This window comes from Pungitius pungitius, chromosome 10, assembly GCF_949316345.1.
Source record: "Pungitius pungitius chromosome 10, fPunPun2.1, whole genome shotgun sequence".
Classification (NCBI taxonomy): domain Eukaryota; kingdom Metazoa; phylum Chordata; class Actinopteri; order Perciformes; family Gasterosteidae; genus Pungitius; species Pungitius pungitius.
Window position 1 is genome coordinate 2,865,871 of NC_084909.1, and position 21,949 is coordinate 2,887,819.

The 21,949-nt window shown below is 47.5% G+C and overlaps 1 protein-coding gene across 5 annotated transcripts in view; it reads right to left on the reverse strand.

Moving 5' to 3' along the window:
* Positions 1-3,052: 3,052 nt before the first annotated feature.
* kalrna (kalirin RhoGEF kinase a) overlaps positions 3,053-21,949 on the reverse strand; it is a 65,363-nt gene continuing 46,466 nt past the window's right edge. For 2 of the 5 annotated variants that reach the window (XM_062565239.1, XM_062565238.1), the window contains exons 41-69: positions 18,087-18,293; positions 17,762-17,847; positions 16,896-17,042; positions 16,606-16,701; positions 16,271-16,389; positions 15,783-15,849; positions 15,482-15,585; positions 15,327-15,396; positions 15,160-15,246; positions 14,949-15,041; positions 14,795-14,845; positions 14,613-14,690; positions 14,327-14,512; positions 14,043-14,214; positions 13,085-13,237; positions 12,110-12,327; positions 11,251-11,534; positions 8,685-8,847; positions 7,357-7,419; positions 7,223-7,250; positions 6,842-7,004; positions 6,637-6,758; positions 6,399-6,530; positions 6,106-6,267; positions 5,925-6,000; positions 5,792-5,843; positions 5,427-5,575; positions 5,203-5,341; positions 3,053-5,117 (exon numbers count right to left, since the gene is read on the reverse strand). In XM_062565239.1, the coding sequence (XP_062421223.1) occupies positions 4,557-5,117; positions 5,203-5,341; positions 5,427-5,575; positions 5,792-5,843; positions 5,925-6,000; positions 6,106-6,267; positions 6,399-6,530; positions 6,637-6,758; positions 6,842-7,004; positions 7,223-7,250; positions 7,357-7,419; positions 8,685-8,847; positions 11,251-11,534; positions 12,110-12,327; positions 13,085-13,237; positions 14,043-14,214; positions 14,327-14,512; positions 14,613-14,690; positions 14,795-14,845; positions 14,949-15,041; positions 15,160-15,246; positions 15,327-15,396; positions 15,482-15,585; positions 15,783-15,849; positions 16,271-16,389; positions 16,606-16,701; positions 16,896-17,042; positions 17,762-17,847; positions 18,087-18,293 (4,028 nt within the window). In that variant the 3' untranslated portion in view covers positions 3,053-4,556. Of the gene's footprint in view, positions 5,118-5,202; positions 5,342-5,426; positions 5,576-5,791; positions 5,844-5,924; positions 6,001-6,105; positions 6,268-6,398; positions 6,531-6,636; positions 6,759-6,841; positions 7,005-7,222; positions 7,251-7,356; positions 7,420-8,684; positions 8,848-10,131; positions 11,117-11,250; positions 11,535-12,109; positions 12,328-13,084; positions 13,238-14,042; positions 14,215-14,326; positions 14,513-14,612; positions 14,691-14,794; positions 14,846-14,948; positions 15,042-15,159; positions 15,247-15,326; positions 15,397-15,481; positions 15,586-15,782; positions 15,850-16,270; positions 16,390-16,605; positions 16,702-16,895; positions 17,052-17,761; positions 17,848-18,086; positions 18,294-21,949 lie in introns of those variants that run through there. The other 3 variants (XM_062565237.1, XM_062565236.1, XM_062565240.1) reach the window with 2 other exon arrangements.

Genomic DNA, 21,949 nt, shown 5'->3' on the forward strand with positions numbered 1-21,949 from the left:
ATTCAACACAACAGGTGAAAGCAACATTTTGTGTGTTTTGTCGACCCAAAGACGAAGAACTTCATCTTCTTTGAATCAAACTGTCGAGCCACATTCAAGCGAAGGAAAACAGGAGGATGAAGAAGATGATGAAGAAGAGGAGTGACCTGGACGCCTCTGCTGGTGAACTGCTGGACTCGGATCCACAGGAACTGACGCAGGTTGCTGATGAAGCCGGAGGTTCCTGCAGGACGCGACGGGGGGGGGGGGGGGGGGGAGAAGACGACGTCGGTCACATATTCACAGGAAGTAGCTACGTGTCTCTTATTTTGAAGGCTTTGCCTCGGCGCGTGAACACACACCTGCCCCCCCTCCCTGCAGGACCTTGAGCAGTGTGTAGATGCAGACTGTGACGACCAGCGAAGACCAGCCGCCTCCTGTAGAGAGCTCATTCACTGCGCGCGCACACACACACACACACACACACACATTGTACTCTCTGTCTGGACCACCATAAACTAGTTTTTCATCCAAGAGAAATCAGAAAACATCATTTTAATGATATGCAAAGGGGGGTTGGTGGGGAGGGGCGGGGTGGGGTGTGTGCAAGATTTAGTTTTTAATTACAATGATTCTATTCAAAGAATTTCTACACTGTGATTCTGCTCATTTTACTTCCAGACACACACACACACAATCACATTCACACACTCCGCTCTCTGCAACAGACTCATTCACATTCATTACAGTGCTGAGAGTCGAGATGAAATCAGATGAGGGGAGGAGGAGGAGGAGGAGAAGGAGAAGAAGGAGGAGGAGGAGGAGAAGGAGGAGGAGGAGGATCCTGACAGAGAAACAGACACGGTGAGAAAAGAAGGAAGAAAATGAGAATTTGGGAGGGAAAAAATGGGAAGAAATGAATAGACAAATGTGCGTATTCTGCATTCTTTAACCTTCTAGAGGAGGGTAGGGGGTGGGGGGTGGGCGGATTGAGGTCCCGGAGTCGCAGGGGGGGGGGGGCTGTCGGACGCGGAGACAAAACGTCCGTTGTACCGGCCTGTTAACTCCACCGAAAAGGGCCGCTAATGTCGGCTAAGCATGACTGGCAGGAGGGGGTGACCTCGCACACGCGCACACACGCACACACACGCACACACACACACACACACACACACACACACACACACACACACACACACAGAAGTGGAGGCTTCTGGGATGCCGCCTTGTGCTGGATGCGGTCCGGAGTACAAAACAGGGCACCAAAGACTTTCTGGCAGGCGACGGCACGGCGCAGGAAGATAAAGGTCCGTCCTCCTCCCGGCCAATCAAATTTCACCCCGCAGCAGCTGGCAAACTACTACACCGGCGCCGCCGATGACGTCATGACGGATGCCGTGTCATCCGGCGTTCCAGGTGCTCACCGATGTTCTTGGAGTAAACGGGCACCAGCACGTTGACCAGGCGCTCTGCAGCCAGCAGGGCGGCGCACAGCAGCAGCACGAGCCCCTGCAGCGGCGCCGAGCCTCTGGGCCACACGTAGGGCAGCAGGAGCCGCACTTTACCCCCGAGGCCTCGCCACGCGGAGGTGTGGCCCTGAGGGGCCGGGAGGTAGAGGTTTGCGTTAATCACACAGTGTTTTTACATGCTGTTGCACCTTTTTTTTTTTATACCTCTTTTACGTTTTATCTCAAATGCTCAGAACGAGCTGCGTTTTGTTCTGGCGCCGCACAGACACGTTACCTGCAGCCACTGCCAAGTAGTGGCCGGCTCAACACTGCCCCCCTGTGGCCACAGGGCAGAAAGCAGACAAAATAAACCATCATACGGAGCAGTAAAATATTGAATGAAATCAAGTAAATGTAATTAAGACACGTGAATATTTGGAAAGGTAAAAGGACTTTTTGGTTTGGGCTGAAGTGACAATGAAAATAAAATTGTTTTTTTACAAGCCTTTTTGATGAAGTGGTTGTTTTTCCTTCATAGGTAGCCACACAAACGTGAGATTTATTTTATTTTAGCGTTGTCTCTCCATCTTATAGAAGTCGAAAGTGAGGCGTTAACGCTTTTGTTTGGGTGAAAACACACTTTCCAAACTGAGGCAGCCGGTAAAATAAACGTACAGAACGGTTCAAAGGGACCTGATCGCTGGAGTCACTTCAACATCTACGACTCGTCTTCCTCTCTCGAAGGTCGAGTCGGCCATCGGGTCCACAGGAGAAACCACGCGGGGACCACGTGCACACAACTCACAGAACGGGAACTGTGTCAGGGGCCGAGAGCTCGACCCTGCTGTGCGCGCTCTCTCTCTCTCTCTCTCTCTCTCTCTCACACTCACACACACACACACACACACACACACACACACACACACACACACACACACACACACACACACACACACACACACACACACACACACACACACACACACACACACACACACACGCAGTAAATAATATAAAAAAAGTCAGTGCAGGCTTTTGCTCACACTCACCAGCTTTTACGATACACTGAATCATTTTTTGGGGGGGTTTGTTATTATCTAAACAACGGCTTAAGTTCAGCTTCCAAAATAATCTAAATCTCTTTTCTACAATCGTTAAGGTCATCAGCATTAGTGGTGTTACAGCTCCCCCCAGTGGAGACACACACAACTACAAACAAGCAGGTCCTTTATTAGCAGAGTGTAACAAAGCAGCCTGTACATGGGAGTGCACCTGATGGGGGGGGGGATGAAATCAATACATCAATTGTAGTTCTGATCAGCCAGCAGTCAAATGGATAATTTTATACAACTTCACGCATCGATTATAAATAACTGAATAGATTAAAATAAGTACTTTGACTTGCTGTGCATACAATACTCTTTACATTTATTTGTACGAGTTCATACAATGACACCATGTGTTCACCTTTTTACATCTGTTTGATTGACGTGTCGGGCAGCAGATATGAAACGGATTCATCCATTCATCACGGCTGCTAGAGGGAGGGTTCATGTCAATTCCACCCTCCATTTATCCGGAGCTTAAATGTGATGTTTGCGTTAGTTGTTTACACAGAAATTCAGTCAATTTTATTGCGGATTTATTTTCAGTAAAAAATAGTGAACTACTAATATTCTATGGAGTTTATACATTGAAATGCAATTAATTCCAAACAAGGACGAACTACATAAACAGAGTAATATCCATCAGCGCGCTGAGAAGGGTTTTGCTGCCATGCTTGAACGATGACATCATCGTGTGATCGGACCCTGGAACCGTGTCTCTCTTACTACACAAACAGAACTGTGACTGGCGTCTGCATCCCCCCCCCCCCGCTGCACAGAGATAGATGCTGAGCTTTGCACTACGCTAAATGACGTTGGGGGCGCGGGGGGGGGTGCATTGTGAAAGGAAAGCATTCGGCTAAAGCGGAGCACACATTCTACGTTTTTCTTCTCTTTGTACATTCATGAGTGGAGACGGCGGATTGAACCCAGACGCTGCAGGCCGGTTACTCGACACGGTGACGCACAAACGCACAAACGGCTTTGCGATTTCTGACCTGATTTCTAATTTTTCATGCAGGTTTTTCCCTGATTATTCTACCTTTTCTTTTGTAAACAGATTGAAGGGTCCCAGTCTCTAGATTATTTGACCTCCCGTGTGGTCGATGCTTCCAGCTTTAATCCCAGTTCATCGTAGTTCAGATTCAGTCCGTGATTGAGCTCACAGTGCAGCCAGGGCTGCTGCGGGTCGACATGCACATTTCTCCTGATAAAATATATAAACACATCAGGAATTAAAGGCGTATTATAGCGAGGTTCAACACTTTTGAATCAAGTCTTTGCAAGAAGCCTTCAAACGTTGGTGCTTTAAATCGCTCCGTTATGCCTAAATGGACCAGAAGAGGCCATGTTGGAGAAAAACCTGCTGCAATAATATTCACCGGAGCGTTCTTTAAGCGAGGCCTTGAGCCACATTTACTGTCAGACGCTTTGAACGTTAAAGGTCATTTCAGTTGAGGGATCCGATATCATTGCGGACATTTTGGCCCGTAAAATCCCCTGAAACCAAACTTTCGTGGGCCACGTGGGTTCCTCTACAGTCTGGTTTCGGGTTGGTTACAACCTCGCGGCCAGAGGAGACCACACCCGACGCGCTGCAGCTCCAACCCCCGCCGAAGCTCTTCAATGTGTGCGCACACACACACACACACACACACACACACACGTTACGTTGTCCACCCCGCGGTGTCGCTAAGCAACAGGCCTAAAAAAGAAAAAAATCACTTGCTTGACCCAAAAGTCTTGGGCCTCCGATATATCATCTGTCCCCTGGAAAAATACAAACTACAAATATAAACTAATATGTTGCCGCTCACAGTGTGATTTCTTTGGGTTCTCGGTGTTTACGGGTCAGTAACTAAATATCAATGAAGCAGGAAGTGGTGGAAGAGGGGTCCTTCAATCAATCATCTCACACATGGACAAATACTAAAGACGATGCAAAGCTTAATGTACATAGAGAGCTGCTGCTGCTGCTGCTGCGGGGGCCCCCGGGGTGGGGGGCGGGGGGAGGGGGGGGGTGTCACAGCGTGCTGCCCATGCTGCTGCTCACCAGCCCTTTGATGTTAGTCACGGGCCGAACGTCGTTCAGCTGCCTCCTCCGCTCAATAAACGTGGCCAGTCGCGTGGTGTCCAGGGGGGTCTTGGAGTACTCGCCCCCGCCGTGCGCGCCCCCGCGCCCCACCCACGGGTGCTGCAGGCAGCAGGTGGCGCTCGGCCTCTTCCTGGGGTCCTGCTGCAGCGCCGAGGACACAAAGTCCCTCGCCGCCTGGCTCACGTCGCGGAAGTACTCGTCCGGGAAGCAGAAGTCCAGGCGGCAGATGTTGACGCAGGTCTCCTCCGGCGACTCGTCCAGGAACGGGGACACGCCGCTGAGCGCCACGTAGGCCAGCACGCCGACGCCCCACACGTCCGTCGCCACGGAGACGGGCGTCCCGCGGATCAGCTCCGGCGCGGCGAACTCCGGGCTCCCCAGCAGCAGGTGGACGTGGCGGCGGTGGGCGGACAGCTGCGCGGCGTCGCCGAGGTCCACGAGCTTGACCCCCGGCGCGGGGGAGCGGAGGTCCACCAGGATGTTCTCGGGCTGCGGAGACACACGCGCGCAGTTCAACCTCGCATTCAGCGCCCGAGTGGACACAAAAGGTCCCACCACGAAGACCACCACTGACCTTCAGATCCAGGTGGGCCACTCGGCAGGTGTGAAGGTGCTGCAGGGCCTCCAGGGTCTCTCTGACGAAGAAGGCCACCTTCTCCTCCATCAGCTCGTCGTGGGCGACCAGGTAGTCGAGCAGACGGCCGTCCTCCAGCCTGCCGCAACACAAGGACACTCACATTCAGAGGCGCGAGCGGGGCCACAAGGAGACACGCGCCGCTGCCATGGAGACGGACTCACAGCTCCAGGACCAGCATCAGAGAGGTGGGCGACTCGTACGTGTCCAACAGCGCCACCAGCCGGTGGTGCTGCACGTGCCGGAGGACGTCCGCCTCGTGCGCCACCTGCTCCTTCTTCTGCATCTTTTTACTCACAAACTTAACTGCAACCTGAACACAGCAACTACTGGGTTGGTCACTGTAGCCGTATGCGAAAATTAAACAATTTTATATGAATAAAAACGCGGATCTGGAAACCAAAACTAAATTTCAACTTACGATACGTCATTTAATCGTAAACCTGATCAAACGGAAAAAACTAAACCTTCATTTTGACGTTGAGTACCTCAGAAAAGAAGGACGAACAAAAGCATCACAACGGTTTACCTCTTTCTTTGTAGACTTGTTGAGACATTTTCTCACCACAGAAAATCTTCCCCTTGTGACACAGAGACAAAATGAACCGTTAAAAACGGTGCTGGTTCCGGGCCGAGAATCAAGCGGGCCGAGACGCGGGTACCTTCCGATCTCACAGATCTCAGAGAAGGTCGACTCAAAGTTCTCTTTCCACTGGATCCCGGTTCCATCGTGGGAACCTGGACGCAGAGGGAGGATGAGGTTAGCCTAGCTTAGCATGAAGACTACCGGACCACAGTGTGTGTGTGTGTGTGTGTGGGGGGGGGGGGGGCGGGGGGACCTACTGCTGCTGGGCAGTGTGATCATGTTGGAGGGCTCGGACGGCGGGCCGACCCCCCAGCGGTTGGAGGCTCGCACTCTGAACTGATAGTGACCTCCGGGGATCAGGGCGTCGATCTGAACACACTCCTCCCTGCTGCTGGCCACCTGTTGCCATAGCAACGAGTCTGAGGGGGCGAGGGAGGAGAAAAAGGTGTTTGCCAAAACAGCAGCAAACGACAGTGACATGCTGATCAGCGCGGGGGACCCCCCCCCCCGCCCCCCCATCCCCGTCCCACACACACACACACACACACACCTTCCTGTCTGTACTCTACAGTGTAGCTGCTGACGGCACAGTGAGCCGAGGAAGCTGGCGCCGCCCACTGGATCATCACCGCGCTGCTGCTGGCCTCCTGAGCCACCGGCCTCCCAGGGGATGCTGGGATGCCTGCAGGGGAAAAAAAAAAACATATACATGTATGTATAAAGAACACATAAACATCTAGTCTGGACTGAAAGGCTTCATAAAGGGGAAACCCTCTAACAGGAGTCACCTTGCACTTTGATGGAGGCGGAGGAGGAGGCGGAGCCGTGGTCGTTAACGGCAACGCAGGTGTAGATGCCGGTGTCCTGGGGCATCAGGTTACAGATTTTCAACAAGATGTCGCCCGTATCCCTGCAGAGGAGACGGAAGAAGAGCGGGAAGAGTCAGAGGGGGAAGAAACGGCGGAGATCAGGACCAACGGGAGACGCGCTGACCTGATGTCGATGGTGAAGCGGGCGTTGCTGGTCACCGGGTTCTGGTCGGGCCCCTTCAGGGTGACGGAGGGTTTGGGCCGGCCGCACACTTTGCAGCAGAGGACCACGGTCTCCCCGAACGCACACGCCACGTCCGACAGGACCACCAGGAACTCTGGGGCCACTGCCCGCAGGGAGACACCCAACACGCCAACTTAAACCATCAAACTCATCTTCATGAAGTTCACGTGTTTTTCAACCCTTAATGGCTGACTGCAGCCTCTGGTGGCCAAGACGAGTACTGCGACATCAGGGTGTTTCCTTTTCTTTCCCCTGCTGCAGCACGGCAGCGTCTTGACACTCAAAACGTGCGTATCTGAGGAGGCTTCATGCGGCTCTTACCTTCCTGGATGAAATTTGGGTTGAGGAGCTGGAAAACAGACGAGTTCAAAGTTAAAAAATAATGCTGGAGCTGTGACTTTTGTGTCCTTAAATCTTTGCGTGTTGGGTTAGTAAAATAGTGCGTGCGTGCGTACCTGCATGCCGGCGTTGGGGTCAAGGTCGTCGTCACAGTCGGACTCGTCTGAAGTGTGGACGTCCTGGTGGAGGACGGGCAGCGGGGGGGGTGTGAGAATGGAAAAAGATGTGGGAGTTAAAGGGGGCGGAGGAGGGTTCAAAGGAAGAAATGGTGTCCAAATATAACAAGGAGATAAACAGAGGAAATAAGGGAAATGAGGTCAAATAACAGGGGAGGAAACAACAAGGGACACAATGAGAAAAATGGAGGAAAGAAAAATAACGTGGGAAAGAGGAGAAGTGAGGAGGGTGAAGAGAAGATCAGGAGTATGAATGCTTGTGGGAAATCACAAACCTTTGGAAGGTAACTACGGGCGGTGAAAGAACTTCTATCTGCGCGATACTCACCTGAAAAGGTGTTCTTAGCTCTTGATCACCACTTACACATCCTCACATTCCTTTCCTCCCGAGGCAGAGTGATGTCACACTTTACCAAAAGAGCAATCAACCCGCGCATTGGGATGAAGCTTTAAACGGCCAATAAGGAGACGCTTCATTGAAACTTCTCCACAATTATTTTTGTCCTTCAAAAGCACATTTTAAGTAGAGAAAACGTTTAAGAAAAAGGGTGGTTTCTGGCTGTTTTTTTTCATTCATTCATTTACGACATTTAAATAAAATTATACTTTTTGTTGATTCTAATGATTGGAAGATATACTGAAACCAGAGATGGCTCCAAGCTGCACAAGTAAAACACACAGTTCACTTTACATTTTCTGACCTGGGTCTCGTTGACATTTACTTATTTTGCATATATTCCAAAAAGGGTGAAAGGGTGTAACGTATAGGGGAAGGTTGTGCATTCCTCTAGCAGCACAACATCTAACATCCACTGGACCTGTCACCGTCCTGAAGCTCCAACATGTTAGTGCTCTCCAGGAAAACACTTCTATCCATGCAAGAGGAGGCAGAAGTAAAACACAACGCAAAAACACAAAAAAAAAAAAAATCAAGCTTTATTTTCCAATCAGTGCATCTGAGGATCTGTGTTAGAACAAAACAATTGAAATAAAACTTGCCGGCTTAATAGTTCTCAACCGTCCAATCTGTCGCGACAGCACGAGGGGGTGGCGCTTACAGCGTCAAGGGCTACTCCCCCCGAATCTCGATTCTGCACCGTTTCTCAATACGAAATGTACTTTATGAACATTACATTTAAACCATGGCGGCAACAGGTTGAGAACCACAGCGGACACACACACACGGGTTAGAAATAAAAACTAAAAACCAAGTGCGGCAGGTGAGTGGGTCGCGGCACACGCGCGAGGCGTCAGCCCGCGTTACTCACTTTGCCCTTTGGCCTGGTGGCCGGGGAGGCGAGGGGGGGAGGGCCCGCGCCTTCCTTGGGCTTACGGAGGAGGCCGTTCTCCGGGCCCCTGACCGCCAACGAGGAGACGTCCTTGGCCTCGGCGCGCTTCCGGGCGCGCAGCGTGTTCCACGACAGAGACTTCCTGTTCGGTACAGGAACGAGAAACATCAACCAGCCAATCAGAAGGAGGCTCAGCTGCAGGGCCCGACTCGGCCGTCCAGTCTTCCTCAGGACCCTCGCCAGCCATCAGCCCTTCGCTCTTTATTTTTGACGTTTGATGCTAGCCTAGCATGCTAACAGCTCAGCTGCTACTCAATCAAAATGATACAACACAATATGCACAAGCAAGCTAAGCTACGCTAACTAGCTAATAGTAGCACCTTTACTATTCCTCATCTTCATGGGGGCTGATTTCTGCCACATAATGAACTTTTTTTTAATTAGTCAAAACTTGATAAGCAGCACCAGTAAGGTTCGTATTTTGTATAAAGTTGGCTACTGTGTTGTTTTATAGAGCATTTGAATCATTCATAGTACAGTGACTTCATTTGTACAGGAATTTGAAATCAAAAGCATTTGACTTTTGACCTACAGAATGAAAATCACCAATTACAAAAGGTTTCAGAAAGTTATCTGCGTAAGAAATTTAAAAAAAAAAAGAATCTCAAACTTAATAAAAATATTTATCATGAAATGGAGTTGCTTCACATTATAAGATTAGACTATAATGTTGATTATTTGTCACAACATGTCTGCACATGTCCTGGCGGGGTCGCTGTTGCCTGAAGCTGCAGCCAGACCCTTCTGGTCCATTAAGATACAGGAGAGGAAGGACAGAGGGAGGACAGGAGGACATTCGGCCTGTCTTTATTGAGACGGACCCGAGGAGAGAGGAGTCGCTGCGTAACGTACCTTCGTCTCGCACTCAACCAGAGACCCAGTGTGGTGTCTCCTCAGGATTCATAGAACATGGACCATGGTCCCGACATTAAAGCATGCAGACGTTTTTTGCTTTTCTCAACTCTTATTTCAAGTTTGTGCCTTCTGTGGAGTGTCAAACCGTTGTTAGTAAAAAAAAATTAAAATAAACAAGGTTAAAGAAAATGTCACTACAAGAACAATATACAATAGGGTGAAATTAAACATACGGAAAAGAGGCAGCTTTAGTGATGTAATATTTAAAATAGTCACATTCACTTTCTCATATTCCCTAAAAATGATCCTCGATGCGGCTGACGTAACCTTGTAAAATGTACTAATTCACACTTTCATGTCTGTATCAGCTTGTGAAGCAAACCCCTTTAGTCACCTAAATCCTCCTTAAAGGGCCGGTACGCTCTGAAGAGGCCTTACCTTCTACATACATTTCTACACGCTGGCCCTTTAAACAGAGCAACTCGCACACAGAAGCAGGCGGACCGCTCACTTTAATGTTTGCTGCTGTAGTTTATTTACAAATATTAAAAACTACATCATCATCTTCAGTCTACCGCAGAACAAAACAGCTTCACCTTCACGTCGCTTTGCTAACTCATGCTCAAGTCCAAAAGGTTTATTTTACATATTTAAAATACATTTAAAATCATTAGTATTAGACTAACAACAGTTCAATGCTGACCGTTGCCATTAAACGCAACATATTGCACAGCCTGACTTTATTCATATTTTTTCTTCATATTTTATCTTAAATAGTGCAAAAGGGATTTTTTTTAGTTTTTAAACAGGAATGTTCTAGAACTTTGGTAAAAAAAAAAAAAAAAAAGATGAACTTTGTACAGTGAACTGCCGACATTAATGTACAAAATCAACATGTGAGAAAAACAACCCCACTTTGTGAATAAAATAAAATAATAATTAACAAGGCTGAAACAACAACAGGAGGAATAAACAAAAACTTTGCCACAGACAACAAAATAAACTTCTCCACTGCGGAGAACGGGGCGGTGTCCACCTGAATGCCCCAGGTGAGTTCGGTTTTTTCAAAAACTGAAAAGAAAAAATACATACAAAAAAAAAGAAAAGAAAGAAAAGCAGGGTGTTAGGAACTGAAATAAGAGTCCGGTTTTAGCTCCACATGAGTCTCAATGGTTCTCTCTCTGATATCCAGTTGGCTACAAGTTACAATATTTTCTATCCAGTCTGTTTCCTGTGTGATAAATCCTCAGAACTCGATCACATGGAAAGGAACCAGTGTTTGTGTGTGTGTGTGTGTGTTAAGGTTCTGTTGCAAGTCTGATCCATTTTCGCGAAGTTGCCACAGAATCAACGGAGATAAAACTGTCACTGCAGCAGAGACCAGTTCTGTACATTTTACCTCCGAGGAGCAACAAGTCTGGAGTTAAAATACAAAAAAAAAGCCTCCGAGAGTTCATTCTTAAACCAGGGGGGCGGGGGGGGGGGGGGTTTAGGAACTGGGGATAAAAGTGGATGAAAAAAAACAGAGTTGGTCACCACAAATCTGTCATCCAATCCGAGGGCTTGGTCTGACGCCCAACCAGGTGTCTGCAGGTAAAGAGGTGCCGGGGGTTGGGAGGGGGGGACTTACTTGATGTTGTTGGCATCGGCCACCGCCGCCGAGAAGGAGGAGGTGGAAGAGGAGTCTTTCATGGGCTTGGTGAGCGGGCCCAGGATGTGTCCCGGCACCCAGCCCTCTGCGGCCGGCGACTGGCTGTTGGCCTGCCGGTAGACCAGGTACATGTTCTGCTGATTGGTGGCCAGGATCTGGACCGTCTCTCCCTGACTGACGCAGATCTCGTTCTCCTTGAGCGCCGAGTAGTCCCGGGAGACCAGCATGGTGGAGGAGACGCCGTTACAGCTGCGGTCAAAGCCCTGAGGAGTAGAGGACAGAAAAAAGTATGAAAATAATGGACGGAGACAAGGTGAGGACATGGTTAAGGCGAGTCGATGTGGGTTGGCTGACAGTCCTGCTGACCATAACCTGAGTAGGTGCAGAGGAAGGTCAGAGCCGAGAGGAGGGAATAAAAAGCAGTCTGAACATGTGATGACCTGTACAAAAAAGAAATGAAGCCAAGACATTTGGATCTGCACCCTGGAGGCTGGCAGCGATGAATTTCGTCACGCTTGTCATTTAAAGGGCCTCAAAGATTCACTCAAAGTAGGCCGGAAAGTGTGTGTGTATGTGTGTGTGTATATATGAACAGTGTGTTGCTACACCTGCAGTAGCCCAGATTTTACCCTTGGCTTTCAGGGAACAAATGGCCTGAGCAGACAAAATGAAGGTAGAAAAGTGGATTCATGCCTCAGTTGACCAAAAAGTGGAAAATGAAACAGAGCCATAAGTTTAAAACTACCCCCTGAGGAACCACATCCTATTTTTAATTAAAAACAATTATGATTCGATAACCAAAGACAGTTGGAAGTGGAGGGCGACTGCAAGAACTCACCTTGGACTCTAAGCACGTCGACCCGCCGTTGGAGGTAGACGGCTTAATGGGGGTCCTACCTCGCTCCGCCTCATTTTCACCAAACCCGACTGCTGACGACGGTCGGCTGTGATCCCCCAGGGACGGTCGGTTCCCAGATGACGAGCGGTTTCTGGTCAGCGAGGAGCTGCTGCCCGCTCCGCCCTTCTCCTTCTGGTACTCAATAGGGGACTGGAGAGCTAAAAATCACATGCAGATCAGTTTTTACTTTTTTTGACATAACATATTTTGTACTTTTTTTTCCTGAAACATTTTTAGATCTAATTTTTTGTACCTTTTCCAAAACATTTCCAAACATTAGCTGACCTAATATTTTTGGACTTTTTTTCCCCCCAAAATTTTTGACCTATTTTTGTTTTACTTTTTCCCAAAATAAATTTCAACCTAATATTTCTGGACTTTTTTTCCCCAAAATATTTTTAGACCTAATTTTTTAGGATTTTTCCCAAAACATTGTTCAAACATTATTTGACCTAATATTTTTTTTCCTGAAACATTTTTTGACCTATTTTTTAAAAACGTTTTCCAAAACATGTTTTGACCTAAAATTTTAGGATTTTTTTTTCCTGAAACATTTTTTGACCTATAATTTTTTTAATTTTTTCAAAGCCAAAACATTTTTTTACCTAATATATTTAGACTTTTTCCCAAAATAAATTTTGACCTAATATCTCTGGACTTTTTTTTCCAAAAATTGTTTTGACCAAACTTTTCCCAAAACATTTTTTGACCTAATATTTTTTCACTTTTTTGAGACATTTTGGAGACCATATTTCTTTGGACTTTGTTTCCCCAAAACATTTTGAGACCATATTTTTTTGGACTTTTTCCCAAAAAATTTGAAAACATTTTGACATAATAATATTGGAATTTTTTTTCATGAAATATTTTTAGACATCATTTTATTTTTTTGCTTTTTCCAAAACATTTGTTGACCTAAGGGGGGGGTCCTCCCTCGCTCCGCCTCCTTTTCACCAAACACGACTGCTGACGACGGTCGGTTCCCAGATGACGAGCGGTTTCTGGTCAGCGAGGAGCTGCTGCCCGCTCCGCCCTTCTCCTTCTGGTACTCAATAGGGGACTGGAGAGCTAAAAATCACATGCAGATCAGTTTTTACTTTTTTTGACATAACATATTTTGTATTTTTTTGAATGAAACATTCTTAGATCTCATTTTTTGTACCTTTTCCAAAACATTTCCAAATATTTGTTGACCTAATTGACTTTTTTTCCCCCAAAAATTTTAGACCTATTTTTGTTTTACTTTTTTACTGTTTTACTTTCCCAAAATAAATTTCAACCTAATATTTCTGGACTTTTTTTCTCCAAAATATTTTTAGACCTAATTTTTGGGGATTTTTCCCAAAACATTGTTCAAACATTATTTGACACTTTTGCCAAAACATGTTTTGACCAAATTTCATGTGTTTGACAAAACATTTGTTGACCTAACATTTTTGGACTTTTCCCCCCTAAAAATGACCTTTTTTTTTACTTTTTCCAAAACATTTTTCAAAAGATTTTTGACCTAATATTTTTTTACTTTTTCCCAAATTAAATTTTGACCTAATATTTCTGGACTTTTTTTTCCAAAAATTGTTTTGACCAAATTGTTTTGGACTTTTCCCAAAACATTTTCAAACATTTTTTGTAATTTTTGTAAACCTAATATTTCTTTTGTCCAAAACATTTTTTGACCTAATAATTTTGGAATTTTTTTTCCTGAAATATTTTTAGACCTAATTTTTGTTTTTACTTTTTCCAAAACATTTTTCAAACAATTTTTTACCTAACTTTTTTCCCTGAAACATTTTTTGACCTTTTTCCAAACAACAAATCTTTTTTTTGACTTTACATACTTCGACTTTGTATGAGTGCCTGCATGCTTTCTCACCACACAGAAAGTTGCTTTGAGCATCCAGCACGTCCTGGATATGTCGGACCCAGATCTGCTTGATGTCGACATTGGCAGCCTGGAGGGTGAACCGATCCGACGAGCAGCGACACGTCAAGACGAACTTATAGGGATCATTGTCCACGCTTTCCTCCAGACCCAGGAAGCATACCTGTGCAGGAGGGATGGCCGAGGCTTATTTTCAGCATTAGACCATAGATTTTCAGTTTTCTGACATCGCGCATCACTAATATAACCTATTCTCAGAAAAAGCCTCCGCTCACCTTGATGCTCTTCTTGAACTGGTACCCGGGCGTGGACGATCCTTTCCTGAGGAGCTCGCTGAAGATGACGATCTGCTCAAAGAGGAAGACTCGGCGTTCTTTGGAGCGCGACAGGACGCCAGTGTCCTGCTCGATCACAAAGAAGGTCTCCTGCTGCAGCAGCTTTCCCTGACACATCAGCTTACCCTGCAGAGAGAGTGGCTCGGTCAACACAGTTGATCAAATCATCAGTCGTGAACGGGTGGAGGGTGCACTGGGCCGAGGGCCGAACAGGAAGCGAACGTACCTCGTACCCCTGCAGCCGACCCAAATTCATCATGTCGTTACACAGCTTAGGGACCTGAGACATAAAATCTACCGCTTTCTGTGGGAGCCAGAGAGGGAGATTTGTCATAATTAGTTGTGTTGGCATTTACAAAATAAAAAGCGCCCGGATTCAGACGAGTCTTTGAACGCATGAGATTTTACCTCGATTTGTTCGCAGTCGATGCCGGCCTTGGCGCTGTACTTCAAGAAGTCCTTAAGAGAGATATGAACGCAACATTAACGCTTCAACTTACACCAATAGTCAGGCAAAGGAAGAGGTCCTCTTTGCTTTCAACCAGCAACCAGAAAATGATACCTTGAGCAATAGCTGGTATTTAGTAATTCTCTGGATGGGTTTGATGAGGAAGTCACTGATGGTAAACCTGGACTGGGTTTCCACCTGAATTGCCTGGAAGAGAAAACACTTCATTTTTATCCATTTGTCCTCCTCTTCGTACATTTGGTCAGTTAAATATGATTTTTTAAGTAAAAGCGTATATCACCAGAGGCCCAAAAATGTCACTTACATCAAAAAAGGTGTCATATTCTGCAACAATGTACTCAGACTTTGGCTTATTCTGACAATAAATCACGTACATGTGGAGTCTTCTCTCCTGCAACAAACACCATTCGGGTCAAATACATTTCAACAGCACAAAGTCATCGTCCTCAGCACTCACAATACTGCACTCACATGTTTGATGAAGAGCTCGGGGAGGTGCTCGTGGTCCTCTAGACAGCTCTCCAGCTCTCCGACTAAGAAGCTGCCGGAGACAGAGGAGGGACGTTTCCAACGGGGCAGCTCTTCGCACACATTACGTTCACATCCAAAGAGCTTGTCCCACTTACTCTTTGTGCCAGTCGTAGATCTGGCGGATGTTCCCAAAGACGATTTTGTCCTTCCCTTTCATGTCCTCGGGGACGCCCTTCTCCTCGATCCTTTTCATGATGCACTGCGGGGTAAGAGAGGGTGACCATGTTCATGGGGCTCGCCCTTCGCAAATATCTTGGGACTGTTTTACAGTGGGAATACTTATACAGTCTTATACTGGTCCTTTTCCATATCAAATCTGTGCTGGTCATAAGCTTAGGAAATAACCTGTTGATAAGCCCCGCCCCTTACCACCCCACCTCAACCTGTGTGTCTCACCTCCACCACGAAGCCCAGGTCTTTGACGTAGTCCTTCTCCGTCTGAATCAGCTCGTTCAGGACAAACCTGTGCAGAACAAACAGTGACATCAGCTGACCGTCGACTAGGACTCGGCGCATTAAAAGAAAAAAGTACACAAAAGGCGTAGTGGTGCTAACGAAGCCACAGGGGGCTTCTACCTGGAACATTCACACCGTAACCTTTCATATTACAAGGGTTTCATCCACAACCCAACCATGGGGTTTGATCAAGAACCTTTGTTTCTATTCAACGGGTCCCATCTATAAACCCAACCTGGTTTCACATCAGCATTGTGTTCCTGCTGTGGTCTGCGGTCCTTGAATAATTCCTCCTTCAAAGTCCCGTTCTTTGGTCTTACAAAGAACCCTTGAAAAACCCTCCGTTCCAAAAAGGGTTCCCTCAGAAGCAAAAAGGTTTGCGGGGTAAAACCTGCACAGACGTGGTGGCTGTTGAGATCAGGACTCACATGCGTCCTCTCATCGCTTTGGCTCTCTGCTCCAGCTCGGGGTTCCGGGGCTGGACGGGAGTGGTTTGTTCCGGGGGAGAGAGAGGCGAGAAGCCGGGGTACGCTCCCGGCTCCAGAGTCTGAGGAGGGGAGGTCAGTGTTTAGAGGCGGATGATGAACCCCCACACAGACACACACAAACAACGGCTCCTCCACTTTCCATCATACTTATTAGTCACACGCAGGAAAGCAAAGAAACTATTCTCTACCACTTCCAATTCTGCACATGACAAAAGAAAATAGATGAGTAAAAGTGCCCGTGTGTATGACCAGTACACACAATCATACACACTCACCATCTTGGTTTTAACCAGTCTCTCTATGGCGCTAACCAGCTCTGCAGCGCTGGGAACCTCAGAGGACGACTGCAGAGACGTTAGCAAAGATGAAGACTGAGAGGAGGAACCAGAAGAAAGCCAGCCGGGTTTGAAAGATTGGAGAGAAGGAGGGAAGGAAAAAACACACAGAGGAAGAGAGGAAAGCGGTCGGTATTTTCGCTTAAAGATCAAAGAGAAACGCTGCAGGCGCTTTGACAGATGTTACATGGAGTCATTAGGAAACACCCCCCCCCCGCGCACCGGCTCACCTTGTCGTCCTGAGCCGAGGAGTCCTTGATGATCTCCATGGGGGGAGGCAGAGGGTTGTGACCCTCCTCGTCCTGCTCCTCCTCCCCACCGCTCTGCATCCCAGAGGGGGTCTTAGAGAGGGGGTTAATCTCCTTAACGTGGAACCTCTGCAGAGTCTCACACACACACATACACACACACAGTTAGAAACGCATAATAAAAACTCCTCCTCCCCCCATAATACCCTGTGGTTATGGTCACACTCCATAAGTCATATGATTGTTTCTAGAATACAAAGGTGAGAATTGACACAGAATTCACATGGGAAGAAAAATATAATCAAGGAAATCTAAATATGTTGTATTTTCTCTTATTGTAATAATAATATTATTTGAGTGTGGGCCTATGCACTTCCTGGGGAGGAGCAGGCCATGGATTACCTTTTGATGACAGAGGCTTTGTGTACAGGAACAGATAAGAGCCGTAAATAGGATATGCAGGTTATGCATACCTTTCAACGCGGAAACATGCCCAGACGTTGTTTTGACCATTTGCTTTGGGTGGATTGGCATATTTGATCATGTATTTAAAGACAACTGATGTAAGCAAACGTTAGATCTAAATGTAACATCTAAAATGAACAAAATGTGTTAGAATTATTATCAAAAGACAAGAACAAGTTCTATAAAGGAAAAGATAATGGCAGCTAGTTTAGGGAATGCTATTATTTTAGGTAAGGTTTAGGTTTTAGGCAAGCGGGCAAAGTGCGTTGACAAAACTTCTCTGGATCCACTATCTCCTAAACGGCATCTTATTTTGAAATATAAATGATCCAAAGACAGGAAGCACAGTGGGGGAAACACTCTGCATGAATGTGGCTTCTTACCTCGTCGATGATGTAATCCGGCTGGTTAGGGTCAGCCTGTCCAAGGTCAATACTCTTTCTGCTTTCCTCTCTTCCTGTTCCCGGACCTGTCAATCACCCCCATCACCACGTCAATAAATTAACAAAAGCTACCTTGTGGCATTATTGGATTTAAGGATTCAAGATAATAGGGAGTTTTGAAGTTAATGACACAGATTCAGTGCAAATAAATGAAATAAAAACGACAGATGAACGATGGCAGCTACCACAGGTTGACACAGCAAACACCTGAACATGTAAAACCTTAGAATGTGGGTCATGCTGTGATGTGCGACTTCTCCCTCACCGCTCTTCTTGGGCTTGTTGCCGGGGAGCTTCTTGACCGAGCTGCCGTGGCTGAGGCGGCGGACGGGACTCGTCAGCCACTTCCTCAGAGTGTTCCCGGAGCGCTTGGGACCCGGAGAGCTGGACTGCAGCGAGTTGAGGGACGGCTGCGGCTGGAGGTTGGTCACCGACTCAGTCTTTCCATCGGGGCCGCTGACCGTGTAGTTTTCTGAAAGGAGTCGGGCCGGTTAACCTTTTAGAGAGAGCCGACCGATCCAACGAGCCGCTTCAGGACCCGTGAAAAAAAGCTGGCGTTTGGGTCATAAGATGAAAAGCCTCTACACAAAAATGGAAGTCTGTGGCTTTTATTGTGAAGGACTATAATTGACCTCCGTGTGAGTAGATATTATCCTTCTCCTACCTGTCTCGTTTTTAATTAAGTTAAAGCGTCATGTTTGAATCTGGTGAAGGGAGTGAATAAAATGGGTTTTGCAGCTGCTCTTGTGTCCCATCTAAATATTATAATGCAGTGTTTGACATATTTTAAATCCATGGTTTGTGCAGCGGCTCCCGTGGTTTTTGTTGCTTGTGTCAAACAGGGAATGGAAGGTCAAGGGTCAACGGTATCTCGAGGGGTTCCCGCTCTACTATCCATGTGTGGACACATTTATACCTTCATTTTTATTAATGACAAAAGTCAGATCAGTTCAACAATTTGCAGAAAAGCATATTTATATATATATAATTATGACCAGACCACAGCCATGCTTCCACCTAGAATGTTTCTCCTCATACACCTGTCTCCCTTACCTGCCCTCTTCATTGTCCTCATATCTTAGTTGTTTTAGTCCTTATCTGATTGTGTCAGCTGCATAGCTGGGAAAAAAAGAGGCCTCTGGCTCTCTGTAGGTCTCCTGAGAGGGAGACGACGTACTACTGAGCCTACGAGACATGAATAAACACAAAAGACTGTGTGTGGATAGAACACACAATTTTCCAGGCAAATAGCTACCGCGCTGCTATCATGGCAGCTAGCTGCTATCATGGCAGCTAGCTGCTAACAGGCGCGCTCCGCTCTGCATTGGCCCGACATGCGCTGGACCCTCAATACCGCAGCTCTAAAGACGAAGCAATTTACCCACAATGCAACAGAACCACTGATGAAACTGGTGCAACCCCTAAGCACGTGCTGACCTCAGCACTTCCTCACACACCAAGGGCAGCGTAAATACGTGAGACACGTTTGCTGTGTGATTGGCAGGAATTCCTTTCACCAGCTGGACTGTCCCCCGTTCACCGCTCCGCCTGCGCGCCCCGCCGTCTGCTCCCTCGAGTGCTGTTGAGCGGCTCCTGCCGTGCGCTTTGAAGAGGGGCCCCTGACGACTGAAGAGGTGACGACGGCGGCGCGCAGGACTACAGACGCGACGTCACAGGTGGAATGGTGCTCCAGTGACGTCCTCGTCCTTAACGGGCCCCCCAAACACATCCCTCTGCAAAGCAGAACACGAGGGGACAAAGAACCTTTGTAGCGGGCAGTCTGGAAAGTAGTAAATGACACCATTCAGAAGGGAGCGGCAGGCTCTCATCCTCCACCCGGGCGTCAGGGTTTGCCTCCCGACTCCCGACGCCGTGACGTCACCACACGCTTTATACTACTTTCAGGGGGGGGGGGGGGGCTGTCAAAGAGCGTTTCTCGCTTCGCTGGAGAGGTGGTGTTTGAAGGAGGGAGTACTGCTCACACAAACTCCGCGCTGGCTTTGCAGAGTACAGCGGTGTCACACCGACGGCCAAAAGTCAGGTGACACCAAACAAGGAAGCTTTTGTTCAGCAGCCGACAGGAAGACAGACGTCCTACTGTGAGAATCCCCATCACTCAGTATCTTTAATCACACACACACAGATCGGACCTCCAGTCTACAGATACCAAACCAGTGGTCTGAATGCAGCAGAAGAGGGGTTGTGCTCTCACACACACACACACACACACACACTCTTTGTCCATGAATGCCTCCATTGACAGAGTCCTGAAACGGCTGCTGTGCTCAACACACACACACACACGCACACACACACACTTGCAGGTGACTTACCAAACTAGTCTGGAGTAATCAGATAAAGTAGTAAACCAACACACACTAAGTGGTGCAGTAAGCACACTGGCATGTGAAAAGTACTGATACTGCAGTTGTGTTTCCCACTCGCCCTCCTCCCATCATGCTTTTCACTGCATGACAAGAAGGGACAGTAATCTGGGGGTAGGGGGGGCACATTCCGCTCATACCTCGCTGTATCTTGTGCCTTACGTATTTAAAAATAAATTAAAAAAACACAACACCACGCTGACTAAGCAAATAAACCTACAAGTCAGCACCGAGTGGTTAGACTTGCTGCCAAGGCGGAGGTTTATTTTGAAAGGTGACGAGTAGAAACTGACATGTGACACACTGAAACCAGAGGCCAGTAAGAATATTAATACGGTTGTCAAGGGACGGCTTTAAAGGTCGGACCAAAACCAAACACCGGGCTTTTTAATCATGGACTTACTGATTAGCGTGTGTGTGTGTGAGAGATAAAGATCCCACAAGAACAAATGACTTTTGTCCAATCAGAGCTCACAGCATGCAGAGGCTCGCTGTAACGATGCGTCGAGCCCGTCGAACCAGCTGAGCGTCAATTTGTGTGCGTCAATTTAAACGATTGTGTTTCATGGGAAGCCAAATTTAGTTCTGAATACGTGGAAGGATAAAACAAAAACAAACAACGCAATGCATTTTTTGAATTCTTGGCACAATCCAAGTTTCGTCGAAAGAGCATTCTTTGGTTCCGCCTGGACTGTCCTGCAGGTTTGTTTACTTGAAAACGGAGACGCCGCCTCTGGGAACAACGGCCGTGACCCCAGATCAGATCTGAGCTACAAACTCCTGCACTGCGGGGCTCAAAGTCCACCGTCGGTCCACTCGGGCCGGGGTTAAACGTTAGCTCAGAGCGCGCGCACAACAACTATACACGTGCTCTCAAAGACGCACTAAGGTGATAACAGTCGTCCTCGGCCTTGAGGGAGAAAGGCTTCACCTCTAAATGTGCGCTTGCCTGCAGCCGTCATGCCACACAAATATCACTCATTTAACTTACTAAAAAAAGTAAGGAATCTGAACATTTATAAAAAAATAACCACCGAGTGAGTGGTTTGTCCACACCTTTTAATGAGTGAACCAAAATGACGTGTCCAAAATGTAAATATATAAATGGTCTGTGATCAGACTTCCTTCTACTGGGCAGGAAAGCGCTGCGTCATCAGGAAAGCACAACAAAGAGATGCTAATGGGGAGAAGAGGGCCCCGAATTCCCCTTGGTGCTTTAGACGTGGCCCCCAAAACCCACCGAGCGCAGAACCTGGAGCTCAAAGAAGCTCACGGTCCCTCACGGAGGAGACTGCAGGGCTTCGCCCGGAGACACGCGCCGGTCCTAAGGCGACGTGGCCGGTGTCCGTGGGAACGGTCGCCCGTGGTTCACGGAACGATTACAAGGGCGGAATCACAGTGGATCCGCTGGCATAGGCTGCTGTACCTCACACACACACACACACACACACACACACACACACACACACACACACACACACACACACACACACACACACACACACACACACACACACACACACACACACACACACACACACACACACACACACACTGTGCAGAGGATGACTTAATTGTGGGAAGCAGATTGCGCAATCAAACTTCCGATTCTCCCCCGAGAAAAAGGCAGAAACCGTCTCTGTGTGACACAACTTTCTGACTCACAATCCATTTTCTATCCCCACACGACACCACAGCTATTTCTTGGTTTGTCAACCCTTCCGTGATTAGGTGAAGGACACAC